The 15,521-nt window shown below is 35.6% G+C and overlaps 1 protein-coding gene across 4 annotated transcripts in view; it reads left to right on the top strand.

Annotated features, from left to right (window-relative positions):
- Slf1 (SMC5-SMC6 complex localization factor 1) overlaps positions 1–15,521 on the top strand; it is a 75,788-nt gene that overhangs the window by 7,159 nt on the left and 53,108 nt on the right. For all 4 annotated transcript variants that reach the window (XM_023708510.1, XM_004625482.2, XM_023708509.1 and 1 more), the window contains exons 2-6: positions 3,601–3,714; positions 3,858–3,933; positions 4,697–4,937; positions 11,942–12,104; positions 15,103–15,246. In XM_023708510.1, the coding sequence (XP_023564278.1) occupies positions 3,601–3,714; positions 3,858–3,933; positions 4,697–4,937; positions 11,942–12,104; positions 15,103–15,246 (738 nt within the window). The remainder of the gene's footprint in view (positions 1–3,600; positions 3,715–3,857; positions 3,934–4,696; positions 4,938–11,941; positions 12,105–15,102; positions 15,247–15,521) is intronic.

Raw genomic sequence — 15,521 nt, 5'->3', positions numbered from 1 at the left:
GTTAGAACCAATTGAGAAATACAGAAATCAGATATATTGAAAACAAAATACCAGCCTTTTTATGGAGTAAAAGTTGGCTTGATGATAACTTTGATATATGGCTTCGCTGTCCCCTTGATCCGTAACCCCTGGCTCAGTGTGCTGACCCAGGTAGTACAGGGCAGCTGCTGCACCTCTTCTGATGTGACAGAATGTTAATGTGAACTGGGTGTGGGTAGGCTGGGCAGGCTTATTCCTTCATCTCTACAGCGATGTCTGCCTTGTATACAGTGCAGAATTTGTGTATAACATTTTCTCATCCTATGTACATCTTTTGATATCTTAAAATACTAAATACAATGTAAACTTATGTAGAGTCTTTTGTTTGTGTCTTTATAATACTAATAATTAAATCCAGGGTCTTTGCACTGAGCTGCATCCTCAGATCTATTTTTATTTTTTATTTTGAGACAGGACCTTACTAAGTCACTAATTTATCCAGGCTGGGCTCAAACTTGGAATGAGGTTCTCTTAACATACTGTCTAGAAAGCTCATGTAAAAAAATGAAATTATACCATAATTAGATATGGTATGAGTTATGTGTCACAGCAAAAAAGCTATGAACTACATTTAAGTATGGATTAAGGTCTCTGTGAAAATAAATTTACATAAAAACCACAACCTTTTTAGACTTTCTTAGGAGTAATGAATTTAACATGTATGACTAGTGTGGTGGTACAGATGTGGTGGTACATACCTGTAATCCCAGCATTCAGGAGGCTGAGGCAGGAGAATCACTGAGTTCAAGGCCAGCCTGAATTACATAGTGAGACCCTGTCTCAAAAAAAAAAAGCTCAGCAAAGTTAAATGTGCATTGGGAAAAGAATCCACAATCATTGTGTACATCTCCTGTACCAAATTAATGTAAATGCTGTAGGCTCATGGGTTATATGAACTTCTCAAGTAGTTTGTACATATTTAATATCTGGCCACAAACTTTAAAAACCTGTAAAATTTAGGAGGCAGGGAAATAGCTCAGTTGAATAAGCACTTGCCTGCAAGTGTAAGGGTCTGAGTTCAATCCCCGGTTCCGCAAAAAAATAAATAAAATTTATTAAAATCTGTAAAATTTCATGTTTTCATTATGCACAGAATTTATTCAGTAGCTCTAAGCAAAAAGTATTTTTAAAATGAAGGTATTGTTATGCTAATATTTATATAGGTGTCTGTCTTTTTTTAAATAATTTTATTGGGCTGGAGAGATGGCTCAGTGGTCTAAAGCACCTACTTAGAACAAGCTTAGCAAAGCATCGGGGACCGCGGTTCAATCCCCCAGCACCACATGCCAGCCAGCCCCGCCCCCTGGTGGGCTGAGCTGGCCACACACACACACCACACACTCTCTCTCTCTCTCTCTCTCTCAAATAAATAAAAATTTAGAAAAAAAAATAAATAAATAATTTTATTGAGAAACAATGAGACAGTTTCAAAACCAATTACTAGCACACTTTCAATAATTAATACATTACTTGTTGTTGTCTTAGTGATTATTCATTGCACAAGATGCAGACATGATATCTTGTTCACAAACAATATTAGAATAAATTTCTATTCATTGAATTAAGAGAATCCTAATTATTTTGAGTATGCAGATACAAAATGGTCGTTCATTTGTATCCCCTTTTTTTGCTAAGTTTTGTCAGAGAAGGGCATTCCATTGCCATTTAAATATTGTAGGTGTGTGAATTCAGCAAAATATTTCAATATAGTCCAGTACACCATAATAGTGGTGGGTTTTCCATAAGACTGGCAATGTCAGAGTTGTTGACTTGAGCCTTTTACAGCTCAGCATATTAATATAGCTTTACTTTTTATACTTCATTTTAATTACTTTTTATACTTCATTTTGTCATTTTATGAAGAACTATATTTATTGCTATGCTTTACTAGCAAGAAATATAGTAATACAAACTTCCAGTGTTAAAACCAGAAAAAAATATTTCACTACTTAAAGTCACATTTTGAAAAGATAACTTGTTTTTATTATAATTTTCTTTTATTTTGAAGAATAAAAACAGGAACAAGAAAAACAAAAGCAAAGACAGAAACAAGGTAACATATAACTACATGCATTACAGATTTTCAAAACAATAATAGCTGATTAATAGTGATTGATATCTTATTTTTATCGTCAAATCTGTTGCTCAGATTAACGGATATAGTTATGCAAGATGGGACATACGATTGAACCACATACTTTCAAGAAGTCTTAAATTTTGGGGCTGGCCAGATAGTTCAGCAGACTAAAGCGCCTGTTTAGGCAGAGCACAGGGGCTGGGGGGTCAATCCCCAGTGTGCCTTGCTGGTCCTGCCCCCGGAGCATGCTGAGACTGTGATTGAGACTAGGCATGGTGGAATGGGCCTGTAATCCCAGTGCTTGGGAGGCTAAAAACAGGAGGATATCTACGAGTCCTGTCTATGTGGTGAGACCCTGTAGACGCCATAGACCCTGTCCTAAATGCATTTTTTAAAAAAGTCTTAAATTTTTGTTCTTGTCTCTCATGTTCTTTTATTACCTTTTTTAAAAAGGAATTTACTTTAAAGAGAGTATAGAGCCAGGGAGATAGCTCAGAATAAGTGCTTGCCTAGCAAGCACAAGATCCTGAATTCAATCCCTGGTACTGAAAAATAAATAAAGTAGTTGAAGCAGAAATATTTATGGCCCCGGAGAGATAGCTCAGTTGCATAAGCACCTGCCTGGCAAGTGCAAGGTCCTCAGTTCGATCCTGGTACCAAAAAATGAACAAAAAAAAAGAATATAGTAATAATTGATATGACATTAGAAACAGTACACATTTAGAAGACCAAAATGGCAGGTATTTCAAGCATGGTTTTAGCATTACACATTGCTGTGTGCAATGTCGTTGCTTAGTTTATAGCTTTCAGCATAGAGAGTTACTCAGGGTAAGAGTTAATTCTACCCATTAACTGCTATTTTCAAAAACCTGATGGAAATTCTTAGGACCATTGCCTCATCCTTACATCTTGTATATGTAAATGTATGGTTTTGCCCCTACCTTATTTCCTAACTGTTCTCCTTTCTCTTTCTTTCCATTTAACTATGTTATATCTTTCAGGTTTTATTTCTTCTTTTGAGTTCTTACACTAGGGAGACAATATGATATTTACACATGTGGGTCTGGTTTATTTCACTTAAGTATAACTTGAAGTTGCATCCACTTACCTACAAAGGCTTCAAGTTTGTTTTTCTTAATAGCTGAGTAATACTCCATTGTATAAAAACACCACATCTGTTTCATCCATTCCTCAGGTGATGGGCATTTTGGTTGTTTCCAAGATTTGGCTATCACAAATTGTGCTGCTGTAAACATGGGCGCACATATGTCACTATGATATGTTTTCAGTTGAAAAGATGACTTTTAAAGCTAATTTGTAGTATGTATAAGTAAATTTTGCATTGTTATTTTGGTTAAACTTTACATATGTATTTCCCTATATGGTCAACAGATTAAATTTTTATTTTAGTACTCATAGTTAAAAACTAAAAGTCAACCCTGTGAATAATATGTCTCATATATTCTTTTCTCCGTGTGTGTTAGATGGAAAGTAATGCCTCAAAGCATGTCATCCAGATGACAGGATTTAAGATGGAGGAAAAGGAAGCTCTGGGAAAATTGCTTTTAAAGCTAGATTGCACTTTCATTAAGAGTGAGGTAAGTATACAAACTTATCAACGAGTTCAAGGTATAGTTGGAACAATTAAATAATGATAAAATACTCTTGACAGGGTAAAAATAAAAAGCTGTGTTATTAAGGAAATCTTTCTTACACTTTTCATGTGAATTTTTCCTTCCAGAAATATAAAAACTGTACACATCTTATAGCTGAACGCCTATGTAAAAGTGAAAAATTTTTAGCAGCTTGTGCAGCAGGTAAGTGAATTGCCCTTCTCCAACCCTTGTAAGAAACACTTCTGTGTGACAGTATCCTAGTTTCCATATAAATGTGTATTTCCTAATATTTTTCTGAAAGCATTTTTTGTATTTTTTGCTTTATTATGAGGTAAATGTTCTTAAAGCACAAATTAAGACACAGACTCTTTGTCACTTTGTCACCGTTAATACTCCATTAACTTTCTCTGTTGTTGATTTGGTATACATTAGTCTACCAATTACCAAAAACATTCCTTTAAGGTTTTTTTTTTTTTAGGAGAAATTGATAAGTTATTAACTCTACCAATAAAAGTTCCAAGTGTTTAAGTGAGTACTGATCCTCAGATAAAGAAACTGCAGAATGTTGTCATATGCCCTAAAAAATTCTCTAACCTCAATGTATTTGGCAAAATGTAACAAGTTCTGTAAGTATTATTGCAAAAGGTTTTAGCATGGGTGAAAGAATGTCACTCACCAATAAAAGTGTCAGGATAATTCAAGTAATACCTTTTATTTTGGATTTTGAAGCTTAGATTTGTTTCATTTAGTAACATTTAGAATTGTACTGATTTGCCATAGAAAAGGTTATATATAATATCTGTTGAGATTGTAGGCCCCTCAGAAATTTAGACAAACGAACATATTCAAAGTGCACTAGAAGAACCTCATGTTGAAAAAAATCAACTTTTATTTGTTATTTGTTCTTTATTATCATTATGGGAACCAAAATTCTTTTGTGACGGATAGTTCATTCGCTTTCTAGGAAAATGGGTACTAACTAAGGACTACATAATTCATAGTGCCAACAGCGGCAGATGGCTTGATGAAACAACTTATGAATGGGGATATAAAATTGAAAAAGACTCCCATTATTCACCTCAAATGCAATCTGCACCTAAAAGATGGCGTGAGGAGCTGAAACGCTCTGGTGCTCCGGGAGCGTTCCACAGATGGAAAGTTGTCCTGCTGGTTAGGTCTGATAAACGAAGTGATTCTCTTATAAGGTAGGATGGCATCTCGTAAAAGGTAAACCAGTTAATGAGCAAACAATTTTGGTTTGCATGAGTACCTTTTTGTATTTACTTGCACTTATAAGTTTAATCAAAATGAACTGAGGTGATTTATTTTTGATCTCCTAGTAGGCCATTCTGTACGTGGAAGTGCCCGTGTCTCAAGTAGGATGCAATCTGTTATGGTGTTGCTTTAGGTTATTCTGGTATTCTCTATTGTAGCTTCCGTTTTATTTCTTTTGGACCACTCAAGCAAAATAAAATGGAAAGAGCAACTGGGGGATTTTTGTTTTCAGTTTTGAGGTACTTTTAGATTTTTGCTAATAAAGTATTACATTATCAAAGAGGCCTTATCTGGGTATGTATTTGTACTGTGTTTAGAATTCCTTGTTTCCATTATAACATATTTGTTTTATCTTTATATATTTTTAAAGCCTTCCTATTAGGTAAGCTGTATCCTAAGGTGGCTACTGTAGTTTGCTGGAGTGCTTGCTGATTGTCTCCTTTACTGAACTATAACTCACAGACAATAAAGTGTACCCACTTGAAGTGTACACTTGGGGAAATGTGGAGAAACAGTGCACCCATGATACCTTCACTCTATCAGGATCTGTCGCATTCATATCATCCTGTAATAGCTCCTATGTCCTGTGCGTTTAATTCTGGGCCATCAGTACCAGGCGATGACGGGCTTCCCTGTTGTCCTGATTGATTAGATTTTTCATTTTTAGAGGTTCGTGTATATGGGATCTTAGTATACTCCTGATGTAGCTTCATTTCCTTATAACCATATTTTTGAGATGCTTCAGTGTCACTGCTTGTGTCATAGTTCCTTCTTTTCTGTTGCCTTTTTATAGTCTACTATTTGGACATCATAGTTTTTTTGTTTAATTGTGAACATGGGAATTTTTTTTCATTTTTGCTAATATGAACAAAACCCCTTTGAACATTTGTGTACAGGCATAGTATTCATATTCATGATTTCTCTTTGGAAATACGTAGGATTGAAACTGTGAGCTCAGATGGCAGTTATTTATTTAATGATATAAGAAAAGGCCAAACTTTTCCTAAGTAGTTGTACCGTTTCACATCCCTTAGTAGTAAAAGAGAGGTTGGCATTTGCTTTGGCACTACTGTTGAAGATCTGTTGACCATATATGTGTGATGCACTTCTGGACTTCCTGTTCCGTTCTGTTGATTGGTCTGTCTCATACCATTGCCACAGTTTTGATCTTGAAATGAAGTAGTCTGAGTCCTTCCACTTTGTCTTTTTCAAAACAATTTGGTGATTCTCAATTTTTTGTATTTTCCTTATACATTTTAGAATCAGTTTGTCAATTTCTACCCAAAAAAAGGTGGGATTTTCATTGGGATTGTTTCTAATTTATAGTGTACATATTGGGCAAGACTTGCATTGTGAACAGTATTGACTTTTCCTATCAGTGGACTATGTATCTTTGTAGGTAGTCTTTAGTTTCGGTCATTCATATTTTATAGTTTATATTGTATAAATTTGTCATAATTTATTAAATTTATTAGGTACTTTGTTTTTGGACACCATTGTGAATGCATTGCTTTGAAAGTTTTTGCTCATATCTGTTGAGATAATTGACTCTTTTAACCTCTCAGTATGCTAAATTATACTCATTGATTTTTAAATGTTATGTGAAAATTGCATTCTTGATATAAACTATACCTTATCATGGTATGTCATCCATTTTTAATATATTGCTTATTCTGTGTAGAAATATTTTGTTCAGGAATTTTATATGGACAATCTGATAAACAGCAATCGTGAAAATACCCACACTTGGTAGGTTGACGCTTGTGACTGGGAACAAGGCCAGGGTGCTTGCTCAGGCCATTTACCTCAGCACTTTGCTGGAGATACTGGCCAGCGCAGGGAGCACAAAACAGAATTAAACAAAACTAGTAAATTTAGCATGATCACAAGATAACAGGTCACTATATAAAATTAATTGTATTCTTTTATAGTATGAAAGACCAGTTAGAAATTGAAGTTTAAATATTATTTATTTTCATTTCGTTTTTGTCATTCTATTGATTCCTCTACCTGGTTTTTAAAAATAGCTTTATTGAGATATAATTCACATAGACACTTACCCATTTAAAGAGTACAATTCAGTAGTTCTTAATAAAATCACAGAGTTTTACAGCTGTCAACATAATTAATATTAAAACACTGCCATCACTTAAAAGAGAATCACCATTACTAGTCATTTATTTTTTTATTTTTAAGAGAAAATAAAACCAATTTCAAAACAAGTTAAGAGGGTAACATTGGTTGATACGTTATGTATTATCTTTAAATTAATTACTCAGAATACAAGATATTGGCATTTAATTGTCCACAGAATATTAGCACAAACTTTTCAATGAACTAAGAGAAATTAGTGATACAACTATTTTAATTCATATATATATATTTATATATATATATATTTTTTTGCTTTTCCCTTCCTTTTTTTTCCATTTCCCCACTGAAGTTTCTTTTTCTTTCTTTTTGTTTTGTAAGCTTCTTCCCATTTTACAATATCTGTTGTACATTGTGGATTTTATTTACTCTTTCAGCTTCTGTCATTTATTCTTTACTTCTCTTCTTACCTCAGTAATCTTCCCATCACATTAGCCCAGGTATTTATTTACTCACTTTTTGTCTCTACATAGTTATCTGCTTTGGGACGCTGTAAAAAGTGTTCTTCCAATCCAATTATAATTATATATTGTCTGACTAACATCTACCTGCCACTGTGCACCCTGCAGCTCCCTAGCAACACAAGTTTCTGACCACCACCATTGCACTTCACTGGTGAGCTCAATTCTTGTCGTTTCATATATGACTGAAATTATTCAGTATTTGTCATTTTCCTGGCTTATTTCATTCAACGTAATACTCTAGTTTTATCCAAATTATTACAAATGACAGAGTTTTATTTCTTTTTGTGGCTGAACAATACTCTATTGTTTGTATTTGTCATACTCTCCTTATCCATTTATCACTTGATGGACATTTAAGTTTATTTCATGTCTTAGATATTGTGAATAGTGCCGCAGTAAACATGAGGGTGCAGCTATGTCTTGAACATAAGGATCTCATATCCTGGGGATGTAGACCCACTAAGGAGATTGCTTGATCACATGGTAGCTCTCTTTAAAATCTTTAATAAGATTCTCCATATTTACCAGAATGGCACAGGGCCTCCCTTTTCTTCACATCCAGAACAGACTTGTTCTGGCAGGTGTTAGGCAACATCTGATGATTGTGATTTGCATTTCCCTGTTGCTTAGTGATGTTGAACATTTTTTAATATACCTGTTAGCCATTTGTGTGTGTGTTAAGAAGTATCGGGCTCGAAATGTAGATCATTGGTAGGATGCATAATGCCCTAGGTTGGATTCCTCATAGTCCAGAGAGAGAGAGAGAGAGAGAGAGAGAGAGAGAGAGAGAGAGAAATAGCTGCTTAGTTCCTTGGCCCATTTTTAAATAGGAATGTTTCATTGTTATTATAGTCATTTGATTTTCTTATAAATGTTGATACTGTGTATCACATGTATAGTTTTCAAATACTTTCTATATGTTGCCTGTTCACTTTGTTGATTGTTTTCTATTTTAGTTTATAGATTCTCATATCTATTTTTGCTTGTGTTTAAGTTTTTTGTTGGTTTCCAGTAAATTTTGTATTTGAAATGAGGGTTTAATTTCACTTTGCTATGTATGGATACCTGGTTTCTCCAATGCTGTCTGTTAAGAAAGTGCCCTCTTCTATTTATTCTTGGCACTTGCACCAGCCAGCTTTTCTGTTGCTGGGTCAAAATCCCTTACAGCTCCAATTTAAAGGAGAAGTGTACCTGGCTCAGGATTTCAGAAGGCTCAGACCCTGGTTTATTGATTCTGGGCAGAAACATCATGTAGAACCTTACAGTGAATCAAAGCTGCTCGCTTCATAATTCTTGGAAAGTAGAGAACAGGTGAAGAGCATGAAAGGAAGGGGCCAGGGAACAGAGGTGCTCTTCGTGCACACCCTCATGACCCACCCAAGACTGTGCTTAGCTAAAGGCCTAGGAGTCTTGAGTCAGTGAAGTTGCCTAGCAGGGTTACCTGTCATTCCACTTCGTTAAAAATGAATGACTAGAAATACACTGATTGCTTCTGGGCTCTCTGTTGTGTCCCATTGGTCTGTATGTGTTTCCATGCATTTTATTCAAGATAACTTTAGCTATTCATGATCTTTTATGGGTCTTTATAGGTCTAAGATTTTTTTTTTTCTATTTCTGTAAAGAATATCCTTGGCTTTTTGATAGAGATTTCATTTAATCTATAGATTGAGTTGAGTAGTGTAGACATTATAACAATATTCTTCCAATTAGAAATATGGGGTATCCTTCCAGTAATGGTACTCTCCTTACTTGCTTTCATCAGTGTTTTGTAGTTTGTATAGTGTAGATCTTCCACCTCCTTTGTTACCTTTGTTTTATCTTTTATACCTCTTGCCAGTGAGATTGTTTTGTTTTCTTTTTTCAGCTTGTTTGCTGTTAACATGTAGTAACACTACTGATTTTCATATTGACCTTGTAATTTTCTATTCTTTAACTTCACTGAATTGTTTAAATAATTTTAGTGGCTTTATGATGGAGTCCTCAAAATTTTCCATATACAAGGTCACAATATCCTCAAGCAAGAACAATTTACCTCCTTTCCAATTCCCATGCTGTTTCTTTCTTTCTCTTTCCTAATTGCTCTGGCCAGTACCTGTGGTCCTGGTTAAGTAGAGGTGGTATACATGAGTCCCCTAGTCCAGGTGACAAAAGGAAGTGTGCAGTTTTACTTTGCTTGTTGTTTATGGTTTTGTCCTCCTAGTGCTTTATAACATTGAGGTGTATTCCTTCTATACCTAATTCATTGAGATTTTTTTATTGTATATTTTCAAGTGCTTGTAGACATTTATTGAAATGATATGATCTTTGTCCTTTATTAATGTGATGTATTGTACTATCCGTAAGTCTCCAGAAAGAATCCTGTTTGATCTTAACATCTTGTTAATTCAGTTCACTAATATTTTGATGAAGATTTTTTATCTATGTTTTTAAAGGATTTTCACATCTATGTTTAGTAAAATATGCTGGCCTGTATTTGTGTGTGTGTGTGTGTGTGTGTGCGCGCGCACGCACGTGCGCATCTGTCTATGTGTCTGTGTCCTTTCATCTGTCCATCTCTGACCTTTCCTGATTAGGTAACAGGGTAAACTTCTTTTAAGCTATTCTCCGTAAGTTTTGGCACACCATATTTCTATTATTGTTTTCCTGGGTTGTTTCTGCATCACTGAGGCTAACTCCAGGGCCTCATACATGCTAGGCATCACCCCACCATTGAGTCACATGCCCAGTCTGTCTCAAGAATTTTATTTCCCTTTTGATTTCTGTGATCCATTGGTGATTCATGGGTGTGTTATTTGACTTCCATTTAGTTGTGGATTTTGAAGACTTTTTTCCTATTTCTGGCTTCTAATTTTATAAACATGATCACTATGATTTTAGTCCTCTTAAGTGTGTTCAGATTTGTTCTGTGATCTAACACGCAATCTGCCTGGAGAACAGTCTGGGTGCATTTGGAAGCAAGGTTTTCCGTTCCTTTTAGAGGGAGTGTTCTGCACTTGTCTATTTGGTCCATCTGATCTGGAGTATGGTTCAAGTCCAGTGGATTTGACTTTCTGTGGATTTTCTGTCCTGATCTGCATTGCCTCTTTTTATACTTCAGAGGCTGTGGGTGGGATATGGGGGAGGGGTGTGTTCCTAGATGCTGCAAAGGCGACCTCACCAGCAGCCCCCTCTGTGTAATTGAGACCTCAGTGGGTTTGAGGTTTTCCCCACATTTGCATTTCAACCCCTCTCCCTCCCAGCCCTCCAATTCTGCCTTGTTTTTGCTTGTAGGGTCTAGAGTAAGAGTGACTTTCTGTCCTCTGTCCCATTAGTAGAGCTCTGCTGTGTACTGATACAGGATCTTAATTCCAGCCAGCGTATTTTTCTCCTATTCCAGGGCAATGACTTTTGCTTCTCTCTGTCATTTAAAAACAGTGGGTCTTTTTCTGGGCTGGCCAGCCAGGTGGTTCCCCTGAGCTGCCCCCATCTTTTTCATGAGCAGGTAATGGGGACCCGTGACACAGAACTTGCAAACAAGGACAGGCTTCTCCTGTGTCACAATTCTTGTTATCTGGGCTTTCACACTGTACTCTGCCCTGAGATTGCTTAAAATTGTACCCCATCTTAATGTGCTTTTGTGACAATCACTGTTTTCCTTTGTTCTGCCAAGAGAGAAAGAGTTTGGATGTCCAGTATTTTTAACAAAGAGGTTCATTCCTTTTTGAATCAGCTTAGTTGTTGCTACCTTAGTTCTCTGACAGGCCCAAGGAAAGTTAGAAATTTTGTAGATTATTTGACTCTTATTGTTCAGCAATAGCAGTGATGTCGCTTTCCTAATCCTAAGCAGAATCAGAGCTTCATGAAGCATGAATATCTGTATGTCTGTGTTTGCTGAGTCTAAATGTAAAATTATTTTTAATGTAGATCAAGGCTAACAAGTTAAAATGCTAACTTTTCAGCAACAGAATGCCAAATGGTTTCTCTAGCCCTGAGTAAATTCTTTGGGTATGTGTTAGCTTCCTTGGTAGTTGTTCCCTTCAACTTCCGTTGGTCTTTTGGCTTATTGCTCTATCAGTTTAATACCCCGGGTTTGTAAAAAGCCTTTGCCATATATAGAAATGGAGAGATAGCAAAAGTAATATGGTTTTTTTAAACATATGCCAGAACAACTTCTGTTCTAACAAATTACAGTTATAATTATTCTCTACAATCCTTGGGGTCCAAAGAACTAATTCCTTTAAGAAAGTTTCATGCATAGTCCTAGAAAGTAACTGTAGGTAATTCGGCTAGATGTATTCAGTGTTTCTAATATATTTTCTGTTATGTACATTTTTACTTAGAGTTTTGGAGGCTGGAAAGGCAAATGTTGTTTTACCAAAAAGTTCATCAACTGGAGTAACTCATATAATTGCCAGTAATGCAAGAATCAGTGTTGAAAAAGAAAAAAATAACTTTAAAGCTCCATTTTACCCCATTCAGTATCTAGGGGATTTTCTTTTAGAGGTAAGTAAAAAGTAACATTTAAAAATGTTTATGTTACGAAGAACCACTACAGTGAAATACCATCAGTCACACCTTGATATCCCCAGAGTCTGGTTCCAGGATGCCCCTTGGTACCAAAATCCACTTATGCTTAGATCTCAGATCCCTTCTGTAAAATGACGTAGTATTTGTATACGATGTTTGTACATTTTGTATAATCCTGTCCTGACTACTTAAAGACCTAATAGGATGTAAACTCTATAAACAGGTGTTGTGGAATTCTTTAGGAAATAATGACAAAGAGAAAAGCCTGTATATCTTCTGTATAGATGTAGTTGTTACGGGCCTACCTACTTTTTCTAACTGGGGTTGGTTGAATCAGTGGATTCAGAGGCTGTAGGTATAGAAGGCTGTTTATATGAAAATTCTGCTCTCAGCTTTGAAGATATGTAACTGAAAGTCATTACAATGATACTCATGGTAAAAGAGAGGGATCAGTGTGTCCCGATACAACCTTGACCTAGGGAAAGTCTCCCCAAGCTGTTCTGATCTGGTCACTTTCCCATGTAAAACCCATCAATGGCTTCCTGTTGCTCTAGCTTCCTAAAGCTCTGCCAAGGTTTCCCACTCCTCACAGGATTCTTATGCTACCTTTGTACTTGTTTCCTGGGCTGTTTTTTTTTTCTCTGCTTACTAAACCATTACAGAAGTACTTTCACAGTTTTGTTCAGCTTACAGATAGATTTTTTTGGAGATTGTTGCTGTACCAGTTGCCGTGGCAGTGCAGTACAGTGTGCAGTGCAGAACAGTGTGCAGTGCTGGGGATATGTGAATGCCTGAGACCCCATATCAGACTCTGAAGTGTTTCTCTATTTAGTAATTTCAAGTTAGTGTGAGTTGTGCATTAGCAGAACTGTAAAATAAAGGAATGTCATGTGTTATGTTGCTTTATATCCTTGATCTTACTTAAGACTAAAAGTTTTGTTGTGATACTATGGTTCCATGTGTGATGGTGATATTGAGATAGACGGAGATTAACTAAGTTGCCCAAGATGCCACAGCTGTCATAGTATTTGTGTATAGCTTATGTATATCTTGCATATACTGTATGTGTATGAGCAAAAATTTCAGGGCCAAGCATTCAGTAAGTTTTAAGTCTTCTTTCTTCAGATTTCCCTTTCCTAATCCATTTCTTTCTCCTCATTTTTAGGTTTTTTTGACATTGATTTATTCTCTTTTATGGAGTTAATAAATTCATAATGCTATGAACAGTACCATAAGGTAGTAGCTCGTTAATCAAATTATGAAACAGCACTGAAGAAGCAGGGATGAGCAAAAGTTAAGAGCTAAGCAGCTCTTGAGTGGCCTTGCTCTTCACTTGACACCTCTGGCTCTTTGTGTCCTTCCAAGCCCAGAATCCAGTCTCATGACTATCCAAATTGGGTGACAGATGGTGGGGAACTAGATCTTGGTATAAGACTTGAAGAGAGACACATATCTCTAAACATAGTCCAAGACAAGAAAATAAACCTCTGAAACAGAAGCCAAGCTAATTGTCATTGCCACAGTGGTACTGTGTATTCATAGATAATAGGAAAAGTTGCTGAAGAAGGCTTTGAGCCATGCTTTGATGAATAACACTATAGTCCATAAAAGCATACAAGTAAGGCCCCTTTTTCTACATCATGTGGACAGACACATAATGCAATTCCTCGTACATAGTTGACACCAGAGAAATATTTTTAAAATGATGAATAAATAATGAATTATTTATAATTACTTTAATGTTTCCATACTTCCAGAGAGTAGCCAGTCGGAGAGAATATGGGTGATTCAGAAAAATTGCAATTAGCCATTTTTTCTTGTTGTATAAAAAATAATTTGTTTTACTTAAAATATTGTTCAGATTTCCTAGTGTATGTACTGGGTTATGGTTTTAAAATAGTGAAGGTATTGGACACTAATGTCATACATCCTAACTTACAGTTCACAATACAACATCTTCAGAGGATAAGTAGTGTATCCCTGACCTTGTTGCTGATAAAAATGGTTTGTTCCTTTGTATTCTGTGTAACTGGAATCTATATAGCATTTATTAGCCCTATATTTTTCCTCCTTTTGTCGACTGCACAAAATTAAAACCCAAAACCTTACTCTATTTTCACCCTGCAAATTATCTTGAGCAGAAGCAGTTTTCTATGCAGAGTAAGTCTTCTTTGCTAGGAACAAGGCTTTCAGTTTCATTTTTCTGAGTTAGTAAAGAAATTCGGTCAGCTGCTCCCAGATTATTCTGTGGTTACCAGACATTAGCCCAGTAAAGGCCTTTGTATCCAAGTAGGAAACCAGTCTGAGAGAGAGTGAACCGAAGGTCACGCTGTTGACCCTACCTCACATCAGCCTTTCTGGTGATTGGTTCCTAGAACTGTGATTCTTCATTCCTTCTGGAGGACTGAACTGTATTGAATCTCTGAATGACTCCAGAAGTTCATTTTGGGAACTGGCATGAACTCAGCTTCACTTTTAAACTTCTAGGAAAGTATATTTGTATTTTTTAAATAATTGATAGGCAGTTTACGAAATCCTTTTCAATTTTTGGCAAGACCAATTTGTTTGAGATACAGCTAGATGAAGGTAATTGTTGTTTATTGTTATTCTTTGCCTCTGTCTGTCTGACTCTGTCTCTCTCATACTTATAAGAAGTTCTATTAGTAAAACAAATTAAAAGACCAGTCCAAGAAATGATCTATCCATAACCTGACAGTTTTTAAATCTAGACTGTAACTTTAGAGAAAGACTACATAAAATGTTTGGTTTTGATGATTAATTAAAAAGATTGATTATTCCTAGACCAGAAAGAGTAACTTTTCTACAGGCATAGAGAAGTCACTTTATTATTCAGAAACTTTGCTTTAATTAGATTTTACCAATGTTTCAAGCCTTTGTTTGGGGGGAAGTTTTTAAATATATAATATTAAAATTATTCTTAATTAACTGCTAAACTATTTTTACATATATATAGAAAGAAATTGAGAATGATGAAGATTCTCAAATCATTTCTATGGGAAGTAAGCCAAGCACTCAAGAAAAAAACAGTAATTTCAGAAAAGATATGGGATTTTTTGAAATGAAAAGTGCCTTAAGAGAGTCCATGTGTAGAACCCAGGTAAATTTTTATAGTCTAAAATATGTATTATTTTCTCTGTGTGTTTGTGCATGTGTGTGTGCACACACGTGCACACTGTTGTTTGAGAGTCGTGTGTGCTGGTTTTAACATGAATCTTGGAATCTGAACACTGGTATTTGAGATTCATGACTTTGGTGCATGATTGAGCATATTAGAGAATTTCTCTATGTCCATGTTTTGAAATCTTGCTGAAATACTGCATAAATGCATATAGAGAAAAAAAATCTTAATTTGTAGTAAGTTTTCATACAAAG

Source organism: Octodon degus, unplaced genomic scaffold (assembly GCF_000260255.1).
Source record: "Octodon degus isolate 3935 unplaced genomic scaffold, OctDeg1.0 scaffold00009, whole genome shotgun sequence".
NCBI lineage: Eukaryota > Metazoa > Chordata > Mammalia > Rodentia > Octodontidae > Octodon > Octodon degus.
Note: the sequence above shows the minus strand (reverse complement) of the source record. Positions and strands in the feature narration are given on the sequence as shown.